The sequence below is a fragment of the Ostrea edulis genome, chromosome 1, assembly GCF_947568905.1.
Source record: "Ostrea edulis chromosome 1, xbOstEdul1.1, whole genome shotgun sequence".
Lineage (NCBI taxonomy): Eukaryota > Metazoa > Mollusca > Bivalvia > Ostreida > Ostreidae > Ostrea > Ostrea edulis.
The window spans coordinates 80,430,401-80,452,988 of record NC_079164.1 but is presented as its reverse complement, the minus strand read 5'-3'; the positions used below and the strand labels follow the sequence as shown (position 1 = coordinate 80,452,988).

General features: G+C 35.7%; 2 protein-coding genes across 2 annotated transcripts in view; both read left to right on the top strand.

The window, feature by feature from the left end:
- Window positions 1-8,632, top strand: part of LOC130054054 (uncharacterized) — a 65,031-nt gene extending 56,399 nt beyond the window's left edge. The window contains exons 5-6 of the mRNA XM_056162330.1: window positions 3,224-3,311; window positions 5,476-8,632. Of these exons, the coding sequence (XP_056018305.1) occupies window positions 3,224-3,311; window positions 5,476-6,397 (1,010 nt within the window). The 3' untranslated portion in view covers window positions 6,398-8,632. The remainder of the gene's footprint in view (window positions 1-3,223; window positions 3,312-5,475) is intronic.
- Window positions 1-22,588, top strand: part of LOC130054058 (uncharacterized) — a 1,204,346-nt gene that overhangs the window by 824,034 nt on the left and 357,724 nt on the right. The gene's annotated exons all lie outside the window — the stretch shown is intronic.

Below are 22,588 nucleotides of genomic sequence, written 5' to 3'. Positions count from 1 at the left end.
CGTTTCAGAAAATGTTAGACTTACCGGAAGTTTAACCAGCAACTTCCGGGTTTTAGAGAAAAACTTCGAAAGAGTAGGTTTTTCTTTGTCCTAGTATATCTCGCTTATTTATCAAGTTTTTAATAAAATGTTTACAGAAGTTATTGGCAATTTCCATATCTAGGGTACCCTTTAGCACTTTTTCAAAATTCACTTCCGGTCGTTCGTTAGAGCTAAATTTCTGTTTCTCAAATGACATTTTGTCCAGGCGTTTTCTCATAAACTGTTAAGATTGAGTCTTGAAACTTTCAGGATGATAGATGGTGACTTGTAGCTCGGTAATAGGGTTTATCATTGCGGTCCGTCACTTCCGGCGGTCACCGGAAGTGAAAAAAGACATGTCATATTTCAGAGTTATGCTTCTGAAACAAAACTTGCATAGATTTATTGGGTCTCTTTCGGAGTTTCAGAAAATGTAAAACTTATCGGAAATTTAACCTAAAACTTCCAGCTTTCAGAGGAAAATGGGTCTTTCTTTGTTCTCGTATATCTCGCTTATCTACGCAGCTATGTTAAGGCTTCCCGGAGTTTGAAATGCGTTCAAAACATACATTGGATTGCGAGGTCGGTTTTTGGTTTTCAATTGCAATTTATATACTTAAGTACAGACAATTTATATAGAAGGTTCTCTCGGCTATATATTAACATATCTGTTATGATATCACATGACTTTGTTGATCACATGACGGTCATTTATAATTGTTTAAAGTGTTTCACATAAATCGCTTCAGCGCAGCTCATTTAACAATTATTTTTAACTCTTTGTTTGATAAATGAACTCACCGTATCCTTGTGTACCCGAAATGTGCTTGGGAAAAATGGTAGTAGTACTTGCGTACAAAATACACGTATTTCATGAAAAGTTCAACTTACTGACACACTTACCTACACATTTGAGAGTAATCTGTATTCAAACAAAGCCATCATACATTTAACCAAGCAAGATTCAGATAGAGAACAAACTCCTCTTACGATTTCCGTAATAGATCTCAAATGAATCCTCATAAATTACATGTACCTGCGCTAGACTCTTTTATAAACAAATCATAAATTCTACCTCTTATCACTCGTATAAAACAGAGTACATTTCAAAAGTATATTTTTCGAAAGTATTGTAAACACGCTGAATTTAAATCAAGGGTAATTAAACAAATTATTTTAAATTATTCGGACATATAAGATATTAAAATACAATTCAGACACGTGAAGTTTGCAATAGCTTTCTGACATCTGATAGGCAGTTTGAAATAAGGTCTAGAGTTTTTGACACTCTCCCCGTCATAACAGCTCAAGTTTGCAGTGACTTGACGTCATTTTCCATTATGACGTCATATTGGTAGTTTAGAGAAGTGAATCCTTAACCTACCCGCGTATCAACTTTATATTACGATGTTTACAGATATTATTGACATTATCAACCTCTAGGAAACCTTTAATAATATTTCAAAATTCACTTCCGGTCGCGAGATAGGGCCGAATTTCCGGTTTTTTAATGACATTTTGTCCGGGCGTTTTCTCATAAACATTTAATGATTGAGTCTTGAAACTTTCAGATATGATTATTGGTGACATGTAGCTATGTAATAAGATTTATCATTGTCATCCGTCACTTCCGGCCGCCACCGAAAGTTAACGAAAGTAACGTCAAACATCAAATTTACGCTTTTGAAACAAAATGTGCATGGAATAATTTAGTGTCTTTTGGAGTTTCAGAAAATGTTACACTTGCCGGAAGTTTAAACAACAACTGGTTTTTAGAGAAAAGCTTCGAAAAATTGTTCTTTCTTTGCTATCATATCTCTCGCTTATAAATCAAGTGTTTGATATAATTTTCACATATATAATTCATATTATCCATCTTCAGAATATAGTGAATTTTTTTTTAAAATTCACTTCCGTTCGTTAAATATCTACGATTTCCGGGTTTTTTTTTCTCTAGACGTTTTCTCATAAATAATCAACAATTGAGTCTTGAAACCTTCAGGAATGTTTTATAGTGACTTGTAGATGTGGCATACGTGCTTCAATTTTGTTGCCTTTACTTCCGTCATCCACCGGAAGTACCTTAAAAATATGTAATTTTTCATTTTTTAATATTCTAATGCTCATTACATTATTTAATAGTGTGATAAGTCATACCATTTCCACCGGAAGTTGATTGTTCGAAACCGGAAGTTGTCTGAAAATTCAATATTTTTCCCGGAAGTTTTAGTGTGGGTTCCTATATGTACATGGTCCATTTGTAATTTTTAGTTGTTTTATGGACTCCTGAGATACTCGAAAGCGAATAAAATAAAACCGAAATTGTTTACAATTGATAAATCGTGTCTTACATGTACGTGTTTATTTCTTTGATGTATAGTCGTTCTTCACTAGTTGAATTCTTCCTGTTAAGATCCTATCTCGTCAGGAATTGGACGGAAGACCTATTCGTTGCTCGCATTTCTGGTTATTATTATTATTATTATTGTTCTTTTTCTTAACGATTTTGTGCACGTGATTTCACAAAAACGACTGGATAGATTTTCATGAAACTTTCAGAAAAAGAATGTAAAATAGGATTCTCTAGAAGTTTTTTAGTTATGAAAAAATCACTTCCGGTCGCAAGTTACGGCCGAATTCCGTTTTTCAAATGACATTTTGTCGGGGTGTTTTCTCATAAACGATTAAAGATTGAGATTGTGGGTGTATGGTACAAATGCCTGTTGAATGACATCAATAAAAATGCGGAATCATACACGCGTGCGCGTGTATGCGCGTGCAACGCTTTCTTTCATTTTTTGGTACTAAAATGACCATATTGAACGTAGTACATGTAATTAAAGGCTAAAATAAGATGCTTTTTTGCTATAGGTTTACAATGACATCACTGTTTAATTGGGGGAGGTTTGGGGAACATATGTAACGGTCCCCGTTACAATTAGAACTAGTTTTGGCATTATTAGCTAGAGTAGTGAGATCGCTAAAATTGAATGATGGTAACAATTTAGTCCATATCGAAGGTAATAGGCATTATAAAGTCGCTAAGATTAGCTCTCACTATATATATATATATATATATATATATATATATATATATATATATATACCCATTTCTACGGAAAAATCGCTAAATTTGTGTCTCATTAACAATACCACTTATACGCCATGCTGTTTATATATGTCTCCATATTGTTTGTCTTAGGAATATGGACGGTGAATGTACCCTTCATGGCCGTCGGTTTTGCCGGAGCAGTCTTTTTGGTGGCTATTGTCGTTATTCTTGTGAAGAGGTAAGTTGGTCATTGATTAATCTAATGGTCTCCTTGGATGATCGTCTATTCCACTCAATTATACTTCGAATGGTTGTTAATGTATTGTATTCAAAGTAAATGTTTGCAAATCGATAAATAATTGCGTTTTGATAATCGAAATCTTCAACAATAATGTTCATGTATCACATAGATGTACACAACAGTGAAATGTCAGCGTTTTTGTCCTACGTTCTTCGTTTCAATTCAAATTGATACTGTGACAATGTAATATAAAATTAGATACTTCGGAAATAGAAAGATAGTATCTGACAAAAGATTTACAACTGAATTGATTACAGGATGAAAGCCCACACATATTTCAAATAAGATATCACTCATATGTTGAATTGATGTATTCCGAGTCGTTCACTTCTGCTTTCATCTTCGCTTGCCAAGGGTTTACGATCCGCTCCGCTTCTCTACAACCCTAGGCTGCGTTACCGCGATTTTCGTGACAACAATTTGCTACATATGATTGGATGCAGGCCAAGTCCATTGCAGAGAGCGTGTTAAGTCAGAACACGTTCAAGACGGAGGAATGTGTAAACAATTACTTAGTTTTAGTTGTCTTCAAAACGCTTCCATTTAATCAGCTTTTTATAGTCTCCATACAACATGGTGGTGTGTAGACTGTGGAACGAGCTTTTGCCTACAAAAAAATGTGTAACTCACTGGTTGCAGCTATTTTTATTTTACAACACACAAAGTGTAATTGAAAAACGCATTTTCATTGGTTGAACATGATGTAAACCAAACAGTTTGTTTTCTCCATCCGCTAGAGGACGCCACTCAAAGCTAACGCAACCAAGAGTTAGACCTACTTTTTAAAAAAATTAAGCTTGCTAATAACTTTTGATTAGTGCTAGAGCTTTGATATTTCACATAAGTACTCCTTGTGACAAGACCTTAGCGTGGGTACTAACATTTTTGACCCAATGATCTTGGAGTTTTTGAAAACTTTACCTTCCTAACAAACTTTGAACAGTAAGTGCTAGAGTTCTCATATTTAACATGAGTATTCCTTATGACAGGGTCCCGTGGGGATACGGGTTAGAATAGGTCTTCAGTACCCCTTGCTTGTCGTAAGAGGCGACTAAATGGGGCGGTCCTTCGGATGAGACCACAAAAACCGAGGTCCCGTGTCACAGCAGGTGTGGCACGATAAAGATCCCTCTCTGCTCAATGGCCAAAAGCACCGAGCATAGACCTAAGTTTTGCAACCATTCACCGACAGTGGTGACGTCTCCATATCAGTGAAATATTCAATCAATCAATCAACCTTTCCGTGGGTACTAAAGCTTTTGACCTTGGTATTTGACCTACTTTAAAAAAAAATTGATATTGGTCATAACTTCTAAATGGTAAACATTAGAGTTTCATTTTGTCCATGATCATTTGTTGTGACAGGATCTTTCTACTGGTACCAAGATATATGTCCTTGTGACCTTGGCCATCTTTGGAATTGGCCATTATCGGGGACATTTGCGTTTCACAAACACATCTTGTTGAATTTTTGAACTGTACTTCAAGATGAAGAAAATTCATATATCATGTTAATTATGTAAAACTTACACGGTACTAATTTAGACGCACCAGATGCGCATTTCGACAAATAATGTCTCTTCAGTGATGCTCAACCGAAATGTTTGAAATCCGAAATAACCATAAACTTGATAGAGCTCTTTTAGGGAAAAACAGAGTGCCAAAAAGTGGAGTCAAATTCGACTAAGGATAAGAGCTATGCATGAGGGAGATACTCCTTAATTTTGAAATGAATTTCTAAATTTTATCACAGCAATTAAATATACATCCGTATTTTCAAGCTAGTAACGAAGTACTTAGCTACTGGACTGTAGAGACCCTCGGGGACTAAGAGTCCACCAGCAGAGGCTATGCAACCTGTTGCAAAATCTCAGAATTAAACATCTGCAATGACATTTTAGATTGTATGATTGATTATTTCTACACATACTTAGAACAAAATCAATATAGATCAAAGGAAGGAGACTGCAACTAATGTTGTCTCTTTGAATCTGAAACCAAAGGAGACCAGTCAAGCAAATGAAAATTGATGATAATCAGATTTTTAAATAAAGTTATCAACTGCTGATAAAAAAAATAATGAAATATGTATTTATTTCAGACAGAGAGTGATGAATGTGACTACCCAAGGATTTTATCTGGGAGTAAGCAGGCAAGTTGCTGATACCACCTCTGAAAGCTATATGAGAGTGGAAGAAAATATCTACGATGAACCTGAACTTGTTTCTTTGGATTACATTGATCCTGTTGATGATAGCGATAAAAATAACTATATCACGAACATGCATGACATACCACGAGAAGAAAGAGAAGATAGGACGAAAGAAAAATCTACAGTACTGTCCCTTCTCATGAGGAAAAGAAAGGAATCTGAATTCGATAAAGTGGACAGGGGATACATAGATATTATGGAAATTGGTTCCGGTACAGATTCGCTTCCAGCATCACCACCACTGAAAACATTAACTACAACATCAACTCTCCCACTACAAACGACATCACAATTAACAACAGAACCACCAGCACGATTTCCACCAGTAGAAAAGAAAAAAAATCAATTGACGACGGCACTTTCAAAAGAATTTCACCAATCAGTAGCACGTGAGACAAACACCACGACACAACCAACTGTCGCAAAAGGAAATACAAGCACATCACCTTTAGACTCAGCAATAGATACACAATTACCAACATCTCTTGGAGTGAAAGTAACAAAACAGCCATCATCTCCATTCACCATCACAACAGAAATAGTAACACGGCCACATTCAGCAAAACCAGAAACAACCAACCTATCACCAGTAGCACTGATAAAATTACCGTCAGACACCCTATCAGAACCAATAAAAACGACATATTCAACCACACTACATATACCACGTACAAGAAAAAACGTAAAAACAAAGAAATTTTTGCAACCACAACCTACTACAACAGGACAACCAACGACAACAAGACAAACCAATTCAAAAAGCATACAGTATATGATAGATTTTCACGAAACCGCACAGAGAAAAAAATAAGTTACATTTCATATTTCAAGACTTATAATACATACATGTGTGGACGTCTATGTATACATTCATTATGATATGTGTGTACATTGTATATACATGTACAACACTTAGCTTTCGCTTACTGTTCCAGAAATAATTTATGCGAATAGTGTAGACAAATATTTTCAATTGACTATACATTTCCAAATCACCAGCATCATCATTAATAAAAGACAGTAATGAGATGGTGGCAAATTGGTTTCGGTGGTAAAATGTTCTCGATAATAGTTCTACCTGTGTGGAAACTTGTCGCTATTTCGACTTTTGTCAATTGTGTCTGGAGAAGAAATTAAACAACGAAATACATAACGGGGGATTTGAACAAGAAACTACACATATTAATATTGGTCTAGGCTTGAAAATTCTTATTCTTCTGTTTCTGTCAATCTTTAGAAGGATGATGAGGTCCAGGTCTTAATGGTAGGACAGACACCGTTGGAAAATTGCAAGGAAAAATACTTTTTTTCCCGAACAAATTCTAAATTCTCTGCGGTTTTTTCCTATAATACTTTTATCAACTATCTGCTGAAAGTCCGCTGTGACAATAGTAGTTCTGGTGCGTATCAGATGACACATTTGTCATTGGTTGGTGGATGCAAAAAAAGATTCGGTTTTGGAAAATATCCCACAATGTGTAAACTCACAAGGATGAACAGTGGAACACACACATAAAGGTTTATTTCCTTATTTTTGTTTATTACCTGCATATATTCATCCCTTTGTTCTCTGGTTATTATTGGTCACTAACGACATACTAAATTCAAAAACTGCTCGTGTATTGTTTTTAACATTCTTGGCTTTTACCATTAAATTTATCACTACTTGGTATAATGTGACATTCATCTCACTGAATATTAGTCACATATTCTAGTGTACATGTTGGGATTGTGGCAGAGATTTTCCATATGATTTAAAGTATTACTAAGATCAAAAAAAGAATACCGCACCATGACATCAATCTGTACTTATAAATTAACACATTTTGCCAATAAACTCCGAAATGCTTTTTCCAGCTTTACTGCTTTCACCTTTAATATTGTTTCATATGTGAGGTGAAGTCCATAAGCTATGATAGAATCTTATTTCATTAGTGAATATCGTAAAATTAATTAAAAATCTAATTTCGTTTTCGATCAACTACCCCGAAATAGCAAAAAAGTGGCTGATCTAAGCCCGTTTCATTTCTTTTGTTATTATGACAACTTAACATAAAATTATATAAAGTTAATCTGTTGTTAATCGATGCTTGATTTTGATGTTATAGAAGATATAAGTTTTGATCATGAACGAACAAATAAGATATGCCTGTTCGTTTCCTCAATCCGTTATTTTAGTTTTGAATCAGCTTATGGAAACTTCCAGAACGAAGCGAGGCAACATTATACAACCAATCGCACATTCACGGGCCTTTCCGGCAAGCGTAGAAGTTGCGATTGGTTGACAACATGATCAGCATAAAAGTTTGTGGGTTTTCAGTGTTAGTTATGATAGTTTTGGCTAGACCCATATTAATTATTTTATGAAGATTTATAGTTATATTATTCATGTATATCTCATTCAACTAATGACACCTCCTCCCCCCCCCCCCCCATTTTTTGATGTTCTTAACCTTTTCCGTGTTTATAGAAGTCTGTTATAACTGAATTTTGTAATGAGTTATTAACATGTACTGATATGCACAAACAAATGGATAAACACGAAAAAGTTTTTAATTTGGTTGAACATGTTTTGTGATGACATAGATCTTGAAAGTAAGTAATAAGTCGAAAAATATCCAATATGTCAGATATCGAATGATCCGGGACTGTTCTTGGAAGTTCGCGCCTTATAACTTACAAGGTTTTATTAAAATTATGTTGTATACTATCTCACAATGTCTAAGAAATCATGACACTGTTGACAATATAGCAATTTTTCTGTTTGTCATTCCAGTGGCGCATCCAACGGGTCGGAAACGCCCTCTTTCGTCAGAAAACCTTGCTACAAAGGGTAAAAGTCACGCATTGTGATCCCCCTTTGAACACCAAAATTAGTGGTAGACCCCCTTTTTAAAAAGAAAATTTCTGGACACGTCACATGCATTCATATACATGTGGTGCATCATGTTTTTCATTCTTGCATTTGACGAGAAGAAACGACATGAATCCATAATTTCACCCTTAAATTGTTGCACTGGACAAAAACTACCATTGTAAACACATTCGCATCACCGAGTTTGAAATTATGAACAACCGTTTATTTTGTCCTTCGTCAACTATTCGGCATGGTGGATTACAAGTGCATTCGTAAAATCATTATCTAATTTTCAATGCGGAGAGAGGTCATCTATCCCACCTCTGGTGTGTCCAGGGGTCCGTGTTTGCCCAACTATTTATTTTGTATCGCTTATAGGATTTATAAGACTGATCGCTATTCGTTATCTTCACCTTTCATATGGAATATTTAATTTGGAACTCCAAGTGACCTCCTAATAATCAAGTTTTATTTACTGTATATGCTGTCGATAAATACAACACAACTAATGCGCTCAATTATTTAAAAAAAATCATTTCATTTAAAAATATCGATCAATCAATTCATGTGCGCAATAATTCTAGCACACATAAAAAAAAATCCCTCTATGCAATATTACTTGATTCTGGGATTTCATGCAAGGTGAAGATAACGAACAGTGATCAATCTCGTAACTCCTATAAGCAATACAAAATAGATAGTTGGGCAAACACGGGCCCCTGGACACACCAGAGGTGGGATCAGGTGCCTAGGAGGAGTGAACATCCCTTGTTGACCGCTCACACTCGCCGTGAGCCATATATCCTGATCAGGTAAAGAGAGTCATCCGTAGTCAAAATCAGTGTGCCAAGAAGGGCTTAACAATCCGCATTGCATGTGATATATTTTGATACAACATTTAATGTCATATTGTGGTTCCATCCTACCCCTTGGGGCCATTATTTGAATAAACTTGAATCTTCACTACCTAATGATACATGTATAGTTGCATATGAATATGCAACTAATCCAGACTGCTATTCTTGAGAATTTTTTTTTATTACTATATCCAATTTGAAACTTCCATCCCTTATTGTTTTTCACCACACATCCGGTAACTGAACAACTTTGAATCGGTATTCTTTAAGGACGTTGCCCATAACATAAGTTTTATCTTTTCTGGCCCAGTAGTTCTTGAGAAGAGGATTTTGAAAGAATGCCACAATTTATTCACCATTTCTTAATTATCTCTCTTTAAAGGGGGCGTGATCCTACAATTGTAGATTCCCTTTTCCCAATTATGCTTTGTGGCAGGTTTGGTTGGAATTGGTCTAGCAGTTCTGGAGAAGTTCAAATGTGTAAAGTTTACGAACACTGGGCAAAATGAGATCAGAAAGGCTCATTTGAGCTTTTACCTCAGGTGAGCTAAACAGAGTTTTTTTTCTGAAAGAAAGTAACCGCAAGAAAACATAATTCCTTCCAAATATTCCATGAAGTGTAACGTATTATTTCTGGAAGTGAAATCTTGGATGAATACATAATTTATGTACAATGTTAAAACACAATATTAGGTCTTTATTTAAACATCTTACATACCCATGCAACACCTTTTAGGAGATAAACTTGTATTAATAAAAAAAAAAACGTCCTTGTATGAAATTACATTTTAAAAATATATCACCAACATTCATCAATAACAAATCAATCATTAGAAAAAACAAATAGCCTCGCAGTGACCTCCATGCACACCAACAGCTGGGTATATTTCTAGGGGGAATACTTGTATATTTAAATACCATATTGTAATATTTCTAAATACTTCAGTTTTAAGCGAATCATAAGAAAAGATACCCACCGCCACCCCTTCAACCATCCTGCTGTATATATTTTACACGTTGTCATTTGCCTATAGTTGTGGCCTATTGTTTGTTGCCACCTTATTTTTCATCATAGTGATTATAATTTTCACACTATATCTTAACATGTAACTTTGTGAGATCCTAAACCAAGTCTATGTACAATTTGATAAGAAAGTAGGATCTCCCTAATTGTTTATCTTGATATCTTCTTGTCATTAATAAATGACAGTTTTGCAACTACAATAATTACTTGTTTCTTGAGATGAAAAATAACTAGCTGCGGGAAACATGTTTTAACTTCTAGATTTATCATATAGAAGGCATAAATGTAATTGTGCGCTTTATAAATGAATAAAATAATAATAATAAGATAAATCTGGATGAATCTCATTCCTCTCAAATCCGGTGCATGTGCAGTATTCTTGTTAATTACAAAGCCATCATCTTATGAATCGAGAAAAGTAACATATCATTAATTGGGAATTACCTTCGTGTATATTGATTCATTGATTGATTGTATCTCTCGGCCACCGCGGCGTCTTCATGTATATAGCACAGATTGTTATTGTAAAGGTTTCAATACCTGCTTATAATCATAAACATTTAATTTTGATAATAAAAACGCAAATGTCTTGATATTCTGCTTGCACATTTCAGCCACTAGGATCCCGTGTATATACAGGAACGCCCACAGGCCCACAGAAGCGGCATCTTAAGACAGTTGCTATAAATAGTCACCGTCTTAAACAAACCGACACATATTCATTTTGTTTTATTGCATTTTAAACCCAATCCGTCGCCCACACTCACATTTATTGCTTTTTAGAACATTCAGGTAGAAATAACTTCCTGATGGATATGTATTTGAGGAAATATTATTTTTATAACATAATTCATTACCGTATGTAGTTTACAAGCAATGGTGGAAGAAATTGTGCATAAACCATGATGTCCATTGCATGTTACGTATTGCTCTTCTGTTTACATTTTGTTCATTCAAAAGCTGGACTCGGGGTAGGAGTCTGCGGTCGGTAAGTAATGATCACCATAAAGAAAATGTAAACCAAATAACTTGATTGAAATTTAATGAAACTAAGAAACAATCATGCTTACATTTATAACATCAGACACAAATCGTTTTAATATCGCGGCTTATTTGTAGTGATCCTTTGAGATGCTGCCCGAATTATCGACAGGAGTATACATTCTGCAGCCGTAAGCAATTAACTTTTGTTTTTGAATAGTTTAAAATCACTGTAACCATATTCATTTCTCCCACAAAAAATGATGGGGGTATACATGTATCGCTACGTCATCCTATTTTCATTCCCTCAAAAACTTCATTGCGAAACGGATATAGTAACGGTACCATTCTTGTGTGGGTGAGTATGTTTGAGAGAGAGTGTGTGTGTGTAATATTGATTAATTGATTTAATGTTTTCCGCCACACTCAACAATTTTTCAGTTATCTGGTGGCGCCCAGTTTTTATTGGTGGACGAGAGAACCCGGATACAATGTACCTGGGAAGGGGCCACCGACCCTCCGAAAGTAAACTGGGAAACTTTCTCACTTATGCGCGCGAGCGGGATTAGAACCCACATCGACAGAGATGAGAGGCCGTGTGATTTTGAGGACGATGCTCTAATCACTCGGCCACGGAGGCCCTGTGTGTGTATCACTCTTAACTCTAAAATTAACTTTGTATTCCTTAGTTATAGGAGACGTGATCGTTATCTTCACCGAGTTTGTAAACACTTTACAGGCAGCATTTTCTGCTTGATTCATTCTTAACATGTAGCTTTGTTATCAAAAGAAAAATCCTTGATTTTGGATCAAATGTTCAAGGTCACTACAGGACTAAATAGCAAAGGCTTGCAGACACTCCACAGGCTACATTACTTTATGCTCAATTGATTTAATACTTTACTTGAGAAAAAATCTCTTTCTAAGGCTTTTAACGCAACATTTACATTCATTATTATTTCGGATTTCACATATTTCGGTTGAGCATCACTGAAGAGACATTATTTGTCGAAATGCGCATCTGGTGCATCAAAATTGGTACCGTAGAAGTTTTACATGATGACCCCTGGGTCGAGGCCTTTGCTGGTGGACTGTTAGTCCCCGAGGGTCTCTACAGTTCAGTAGCTAAGTACTTCGTTACTAGCTTGAAAATACGGATGTATATTTAATTGGTGTTATAAAATTTAGAAATTCATTTCAAAATTAAGGATTATCTCCCTCACGCATAGCTCTTATCCTTAGACGAATTTGATTCCACATTTTTGGCACACTGTTTTCCCCTATAATGGCTCTAAAACTTCATTGTTATTTTGGATTTCAAACATTTCGGTTGAGCATCACTGAAGAGACATTATTTGTCGAAATGTGCATCTGGTGCATCAAAATTGGTACCGTATAAGTTTTACATTTAGATATACATTTATCTACTACGTTTTATGTATTAGTAAAATTCATTTTTATTTATATTCGATTCGGTATATTACAGTCAAAGCGAAAGTCACCACAGAGTCTATCACATTTGCTTCATATTTTGATATTTTATAGCACATAAATTTTATCGGCAAACTGAGAGCTCAACTTTATAACAAACGGGATGTCTTCAACTTCTCCATCTTCAACTTGAACCTGTTGTAAAGTCGAATGCTGACTTGTTTTATACCAATTGTTAGACCCTTCTTTACACACTGATTTTGAGTACGGGTTACTCCGTTTACCTGATCAAGCTATAGGCTCAAGACGAATGTGACCAATCGACAGGGGATGTTTACTTCTCCTAGGCACCTGATCCCACCTCCGGTATATCCAGGGATCCTTATTTGCCCAACTCTATTTTGTATTGTCTATATTAGTTATGACTTGTGAGATTTATCACAGTTCGTTATCTTCATCTTTCATATAGCAATATTCTATTATCACTTTTATGTGATGTATTTGCCTCTCAACGTATTCGATACGCTAGAGCATGTCCTGCGTGTGACCAATTTTAAAATCGAGGCAATCTACTGACAAAAAAGTCAATGTTACATTGGTTTCAACAATCTCGTTTGAAGTCAGCATTTCGTAAATTCTATTTCGTTAGAATGCTCTTATTTGCAAATACAACCTGTTGTGAAGTATGCTTACTTGTTGCATAACAATTGTTAGGTCGTTCTTTACACACTGATTTTGAGTACGGGATACTCCGTTTACCTGGTAAACCTATAGGCTCACGGCGGATGTGACCGGTCAATAGAGGGCACTTACTCCTCTAAAGCACCTTCACCCACGTTTATTATGCCCGTAGGTTCGTATTATCCCTACTCTTAATTACTCCCTGTGGGATTTAAGAGATTGGTCTATGTTCATCATCTTCACTTTTCTTGTAGCTTTGTTATCAAGAGTGAAAGAACACTATTGAGTTTGGGATCTAAAGATCACCACGGGACCTCATGGAGGAAACTTGTAGGCACTCATTCTGAGAACTCCTATTATTCTTTTATGTCCCATTCTTGACATTTTTCACACATAAAGATACGTCACCAGCCTTTTGAGAAATGCCAGAAATTTTGATCTATGCATGACATTTACCTTATGTCCTACTGCAGAGAAAAATCTAGACATTTGATTGGACGACAAACCGGTAATATGAGGGCCTATATTATATTCTGCCAAGAATAGATGGGGTACAAAATAGCTTCGATAGATTTAGATATATACTTAACCGCTTCGTAAAATAAACATCATTTTAAAAAGATTTTTTTTAAATCCATCGTTTAGTTTTCGCAGTTTCAGAAATTATAGTAAAATCACATTTATTTCCGTTAAATAATAAAAGTAACATAATAACGATGTGTACCAGATAGTGTGTTATCGGTCACATATCCCTTTCATCTTTAGCTATGTACCAACGTGTATCCAGCCGTGAAAAAGGAAACCATGGGATACACTACTTCTAACTATTTTTACAAAACAATCCACATCAGCACTCCAATATCAATAGAAACGCCATTTATCATGCCACCATCAACTCAAACTCTACTTTCACTCCACATCCATTAATATTTTCCTGTACAAAATTCGGAGCTCGATCGCAAAAAACCTCGATGATATTTTCCCCGATTTTTGCATGACCTTTTATCCAGCAGCAAATACCAAATGTTCCATACTTGCAGTGATGCATAATTCACAATTTAAATACAGATACCGTAAGTTCAAGAATCAAAACGATGACGAACAACAAGTTTACTGGGTGACATCACAGCTGCTGCCGCACCATTTGGGTTTAGGCTAAGGTGTTAAAGGCCTATACATGTATAATATATATATTATTGATAACTATCTCACATCAAATGTAAAGTTAAAATAAAAAAAATAAAATGCAATTGTTCTTTTAAAGTTATTTCTTAAATTAGTTCACAAACGTATAAAAAGAATTCTAATAATTTCTTTCCAGTTTTGTTTTTCAGAACGCACCCTCGTCTTCATTGTCCGATTTCTACATTGATCGCTCTGCAGTAGGACATATCCGTTATATGTATTCTTGGCAGGGTATATGGACTCGCATTCCATGTCAAAGTATACAACAGCTTGGGAGAGAATATAAACATTGACAGGGAATGCGAGTCCATATACCCTTCCAAGAATTCATATAACGAATAATGTATCATGTCAAAGCCTTCCGTGACACTATACCTTTAAGGTCGTTCGCAACACTTTTCACATTTAATGCCGATGTTGTAGATTAGACCTTTCTCCGAAAAAATGGGCTAAGCATAGCATTTCCCCTAGGAAGAATAAACCCAGACCCATCTTTTGCCCTAGGTAGAAGCACCCCAGTATAGAAACTCACAACTGTCCGTTTCCAGTAGTGTAGGATTTCCCCACAATAGTTATCATATTCCTGGAAACCTGGCTGTATACAAGTACTAGGAAAAGTACTAGATAATAGAATTCCCCATAGTTAGGTTTCTCCCACCCCATTTTGGATTTAATTTTAGTAATATGTCCTTCAGATAGCCAATTGCGTTGTCAACTAATACTGTATATTGATTGATTGATATTTTCCGCCACACTCAACAATTTTTCTGGTGGCGCCCAGATTTCAATGGTGGAAGAGAGATCCCAGATACAAAGTACGTGGGAAGAGGCCACCGACCTTCCGAAAGTAAACTGGGAAACTTTCTCACTTACCGGTGCGAGCGGGATATATTGCATACAAAAGGATGAGGGTTTTTATATCCCCCGCAACAAGTTGGAGGGAGGAGGGGTATACTGGAATCGGGTTGTCCGTCTGTCTGTCCGTCCGTCCATCCGTCTGTAGACGCAATGGTTTCCGGGCTCTAAAGCATTATCCTTTCCACCTACCGTCACCATATCATATATATGGACTACCCATGGGATGAAGATGTTCCCTATTGATTTTGGGGTCAAAAGGTCAAAGGTGAAGCACACTGGACATTGAAGTATCAATATTGTTTCCGAGCTCTAAAGCGTTATCCTTTCCACCTACAGTCACCATATCATACATATGGACTACCCATGGGATGAAGATGTTCCCTATCGATTTTGGGGTCAAAAGGTCAAAGGTCACGCGCACTGGACATCGAAGTAGCAATATGGTTCGGTTTGTCATGCCATTTGTTTTTACACTCAGAAAAGAGGTAGTTTATACCTATTACCAACACCCTTTGGGAGACTGGGGTAAGCTGGGGGTATTCTTAGTGAGCATTGCTCACGGTACCTCTTGTTTTTAATGAAAAAGCATTTTAAAGTAAAACTTATACGGTATAATCTTTACTCCTTACACCCCGCACTTTTAAATCTACACAAAATAACTACCATATATATATCATCGTAAGCCAGGCGAGCTTGTTGGAGCAGCCGGCGTTTATTATGTAACGCCATACAAATGCACATACAATGCCATATTTTTTATGAACGACGACAACATATACAGTATTACGAAAATATTTGAAACGAAAATATGAAGTTCTGCTTTATATTAAGTGTTTAAATTTTTAACCCCATCACTGACATTAAAAACCGCCCAGGAAAAACCATAGATGGTTAACTATGGAAACCTGTGTCCGTGCAAATGTAAATAACATTTCTAGGGCAATGCCGGACGAGCATTTAAGCGGAACTACCATAGTAAACATTGAATAATGATAGTAATGTGAGCTAAACTTTGATATTTAAAAAATAAAGCTCGAGCGCCTCGTGTGAAGCGTTGGCTTAGAATAACCAAACCCAAGACTATTACTCGAATTCACTAGAATTTTATTGGCCTTTCTATGGCCCCGCCTACTTTTTTGGCGCTTTAATACGTTTCTATCATACAATATTTTCCCGCTATTCTACGGAATGCGGGAAAAATCTAGTATAATCTTTACTCCTTACACCCCTCACTTTTAAATCTACACAAAATAACTACCATATAGCCGTAATCCAGGCGAGCTTAGAATTTTAGTCGTCCAAAAGTTAGATATGAAAAGCAAAAAATAAATCAAAATGAATAATTTCCCCACAAACAGGAAAATATTAACCATTGATGTCACAATCCAAGATTTTTTGAAAATGACATCTGATTTTCAATACTGTCTTTGACATAACCGTCTTTTGATGAATCTGAAATCCGACGTCCGTGCTTTTTTCAAATTCTGTCATTAACGTTAGAGTTCGCTGCAGTAGTAGCTCCACCAGAACGCAAGAATGCAGACCTATATTGACTTTATAAGAAATTCGCAAAGTTTCTTTGCTAAGAGGGCGTTGTCCGAGTCGTCCAAGGCAAATCCAGTGGAACTCACGATGTCCTCAATGTTCCTCTCCAATCTTAGCTCTGAAAATAAATATATGAACGAAAATAAGGCTTTAATCTTACTATTATCGTATCGAAGATGTTGGAACTCCTAAGTATTCCGTTTTCTCCCTTGCCCTTTTGGGTAATATAGGACGTAAAATACTTTTTGTTTTTAACACCATTCTCCCATGTATCCCCTTTTTAAGCATTGACCAAAAAGGTGCAGATTTCCCCAACGGAATAACTAAACTTCCTCTCCCCAGTCTGATATGAGTTAATTCATCAGTCCCTTACCGACGAAGTTGAAGGGGACTTTAGGTTTGCACTCCGTCCGTCCGTCTGTCTGTCCGTCAGTCCAGTTTTCCGCACTTTTTTCTATGTTCTTGCAGACATTAATTTTTATTTGGTACATGATATGGCGTTGCCATAACACGTTACTGATCAAGTTCGAATTTGGTCCCGGTCCGTTGGTTTTTTTTACTTTGTTATGGCCCTTGGACTTAATTAGAGAAATAGTTTGAATTATCAGTTTTCCAGACTTTTTTTGGTTGTGCTTGCAGATATTCATTTGATATTTGGTACATTGCTTTGCTATAACAAGTTACAGATCATGTTCGAGTTTCGTCTCGGTCCGTTGATTTTTCATTAAGTTATGGCCCTTGGACTTTGAAAAATAGCATGAATTATCAGTTTTCCGGACTTCTTTTGGTTGTGCTTGCAGATATTCATTTGATATTTGGTACATTACTTTGCCATAACAAGTTACAGTTCAAGTTTAAATTTTGTCTCTGTCCGTTGATTTTTGCATTAAGCTATGTCCCTTGAACTTAGAAAAATAGAAAAGAGTACTACACTCATTAAAACTTCTAGCACAGTAATACAACATATTGCTAAATTATTCATATCGCCTACATGTCAGTTTATTGACTTGGTTAAAGACCTAATTAAACCTAATTATAATTTTTTCTTTTTCCCCTGGTCTTGTCTCTACTCGGATAGTAGTTGATTCCTATCCTGGTTTCCCAATTTTCCCTTTTATCATAACCTACATAATGAACTTTGAATTTTGTTGTGGTAGAGTAAATTTTGCAATTGGTAGGGACTATGCATTGCCCTGCAATACTCTCAAAATGCTTGTTGTTTTACAAATAAGTCTAGATGGAGGACTACATGTAGCCAGTTATTTTCCTCTCCCCAAAATTGCTTTAAAGCGTCTAACTCACTGGTGTTATGACATCACCATCTTGAATTAATTTTAATATACTTGCTATTATAATCTGTTGCGAACCTGTCGCATGTGTGAGGCCCCCATAAAGTATCCATATCTTTGAAAATGTGATTTTTGATTCCCCAGTCATCAATATCATAGCATCTACTCAATGTATCCGCATGAACATTTTTATTTCTTGGTACCCAAACACAGTTAAGTGCGACATTGCTGCGAGAACATTTCTTACGAATTTCTTGTGCAATCCTATGCAAATGAGCCTTTCTACTGCCCACTTCTAATATTCTACTGACATTTTACTGTCTGTGTGCCAATCTACACTTTCACCGTGAATACTTTCTCCTATAGGATTCAATGATCTATTAACCGATTCTAGTTCTCTCCAAGTAGAACTCTCACAATATTCCTCTCTTGTCCACAATCCTATAACTTCTGAAGTATCATTGCCTTCTATAAATGCACCATAACCAGTATCAGATGCATCGCTAAAAACGTTCAAATTCGAGTTACTCTTGTGAACTTGAATATGATCTGAATTAAGGCTCGACAGATTTCAATTCCTCTGCTGACCGTGAATTCAACTCAATATAAGAGTGCCAACTAAAATTTGACAAAATATCTTGATACAAACACCTTGTGTAAAAATTGATCGTGTGTTCTACCGCGGCTTCCATAGATATGTAACACCTCCAAATTGTGTTGTAGCTCTTTATTCCATGGTGATGAAGTATATGTACAGTGTTCCCTAAAATATACATCAAGATGTCATAAAAATCTTTCCCATACAAGTCAATATCATTCTTGATTAATCCAAAAATAATTCTATACTTTTTTATTGTTTGACTTACAATCAATGACCTCAAACAATATTCATATAACTGTATTATGTATATCACCATTACACAAATATTAAAACTTTGTACACAACACTTCCATCAAAATACACAACAGCAATATGCAAACACATACCCAAAGTAAGGGGCAAACGTGGTGACTACAGCTAGGCACTTCCCTTCTGAATAGTGTTGTATCGTACATGTAAGATGTACTATATCAAAATAAAAATATCAAATACAGATTCTATACATATTGCATGACCTTAGACTAATTATTACACTAACTGATTTCCATATATGTGATATATTTAAAGTAACAATTAAATCATCTCAATACCTTTGTCTGTATAACCTTAGATGTAGACAATGAACTGCTGACACATACGGTGAACATTTAAACATGAAATTTATCTTCATAATAACTTCAAAGAACCGGTGCATCCATACCTAGAAAACTACATACTCTGTTACTTGTTCGAAATATACAAAGTGCTAGTTGCATCACTATAATACAAATTTTCACAGTACCTTAGACCATTTCCTGTCAACCAAATGGCCACAAAAATATCACGAGAAATGACCAGCATGCAATGCACTGTTTCATATGACATTATAAATATTAATCAATAATTAGTTTTATGTCAAAAGTTTTCTTTAAATAACATAGCCCGAAATAATTTTCAACAAATAATGAAAATACGAAATGATTACAAATAAATCCAATATTTCCAAACCTCATCAGCTTATCATTTAATGTTACATAATTTCACCCAATATGCCAACACTTAAAATAGAATGGTCAAGAGATAACGACCTCGACCCCAAATAAAGAGGTCCCCGGTTCAAATCCATTCATCACACAATATTTTTTTAAACTTGAAATTAAATTTCCTCTCTCTTAGAAATATAAGCTGACCTGTGGCTCTAGCAATAGCCCTAACGTGGAACGTGTTTTGACCTGTTTGAATTAGTTTTAAAACATTTTTATATACTTCATTACCATCTTAATTCGCTCAAAAGTAACTTTCAAATTACCTGTCTCTGTATTCCACTCCAAACCCAACCAAACTGGGTTTTTTGGATGCCATTCACACTTAGATTCAGCGATCACAAAACCCAATTCAGAAAGATCCTTTCTTACAAGTCTACTAATAGACTCTGCCTCTGAAAAAGTTTTAGATCCAGCCAAACCATCATCCAAATATATGATTACTTGTAATCTTAAATTCCTCCAATACTGAACACCTTTTCTCAAAACGTTTGTAAAAATAAAGGCTGTCGAAGAAATGCCAAAAGGTAAAACGTTAAACACGTAATATTTTTTCTGACCATAATGCTCCCAATGAAAACCCAAATATTTTCTGTGTTCTTCAAAAATTTCTATATGATGATATGCAGACGTAAGGTCGAAACTAAACGCAAAAATATCCAGTATCAAAAAGTTCCCGAGGAGTTCTAGTATCTTCCATCCTAAATACAAAATCATGAAAGAACTTATTGATGTGTCTGCAATCTAAGACCAAGCGTGGTTTACCTGATTTATTGAAAGCCAAGGTCAATGCATTGGCCATAAAAGAAATGTGAGTTACCTGTGTTATGCAGCATTTCTGAATAAGCTTTTGAATTTCTTGGTAAACAATACTCAGATTGTCGCTGGCAGATTTGTTGTTGTTAAAAAACTCACTTGATGGAACGTGCTTAAATGGAATTATGTAACCATTCTATATAATACTCAAGACATAATTGTCTGTGCACATACCCTTCCATTTCGACAAATGCATTTTCAAACATAAATATGGACTGACATATTCAGTATCATAATCTTTTTTAGAAACTATAAACTGACTTTGTGCTATATCACTTTAACAGAATTACTATTGTAATGAACATTAGCATTTTCATCTAGAATACTGGTACTTATCTTAATTAGCGTTTCCTTGTTACAGTCCCGTGCCCAATGCTCCGGGAAACCGCGCTTGTAATAGGTCCCTGGCTTCTTGTTGCTGTCATTTTTGTTTGACTTCTCAGGTGCTGATTTTGCGGGAGTTGTATAAGGTGTGAATCTGGCTTTTTGAGCTCGTTCCTCCTTCAATTTCTTTTCCGTGCGCATCTTTGCTTTAAATATTCTTTTCTCGTCTTCTTCGTCCGATGCTAGCTCGTGTTGAGTATATTCTTGTACGGTTCTCCAACCATTTTTTGACGAGTCAGCAAGTTTTACTAGCCTTTGTATGTTGTCTATAAGCTCTATACCTTCCGTAATGCTTTGGAAAGCGGCCTCGGCTTCACCGTCGTTTATGTGGGTGTTGGCCTGTACCATTTTATCTCTCACAGTGTTGTTAAACTTGAACTGTGCCTCGTTGCCTTTTCTTTTAAAAACGAAAGTCTTATCGGAAGCTGCTTGAATTATGCACATTTACTGTTCGTGCTGTTGCTTTTCTTGCTTCGAGATCTTCACCTCTAAAGAAGCCAATTTGGAATCTATAACGTCTGACACTCTAGATAACAATATATCCATTTGTTGGGACTCCATTTTGCTGCTACAAAAATAAAGCTCGAGCGCCTCGTGTGAAGCGTTTGCTTAGAATGACCAAACACAAGACTATTACTCGAATTCACTAGAATTCTATTGACCTTCCTATGGCCCCGCCTACTTTTTAGCGCTTTAATACGTTTCTATTATACCATATTTTCCCGCTATTCTACGAAACGCGGGAAAAATCTAGTACCAATTTTGATGCACCTGATGCGCATTTCGACAAATAATGTCTCTTCAGTGATGCTCAACCGAAATGTTTGAAATCAAAAATAACAATGAAGTTTTAGAGCTATTATTGGGGAAAACAGTGTGTCAAAAAAGTGAAGTCAAATTCGTCTAAGGATAAGAGCTACGTGTTTGGTTTTGCTAGCTATTCTTGCTTTATTCATTTCTTCCGATAACCAAGTACATATTTTAGATACTATTGCTGGACCGAGTGAATGTTCTATCAAGCCCCAATCTTTGCTCTTCATGAAAATATCAACAGCCGTGAAAGAGACACTTCAAACGCACTGTACCACAAAATATGCCAAAAGTGGTGTAAATCAAATGCGGATTCTAAAAACATCTACAGAACTTCTAGTATATTTGAAATATCAAAGCCTTTTTAAAATTAACAACATTAAAATGTATGACTTTTAAACTATTTACACCGCCATTCCTCACGATAAATTAAAGACTAGAATTTGACATCATAGATAGTTGCTTCGTCTACAAAAATGGAAAATGCAAATATTCGTATTTAGCGATCAGTCACACCAAAGACTACGAAGAATTATCAACGAGGAACTCCAGCATCTTTAAATATGCTTCTGTGTATAATCAGAGTTGTGTTTGACAAAGTAATCTTTTCAATGGCTGATCTCAAGATATGAATATTACCCTTTTCCATGTTTATTGAACA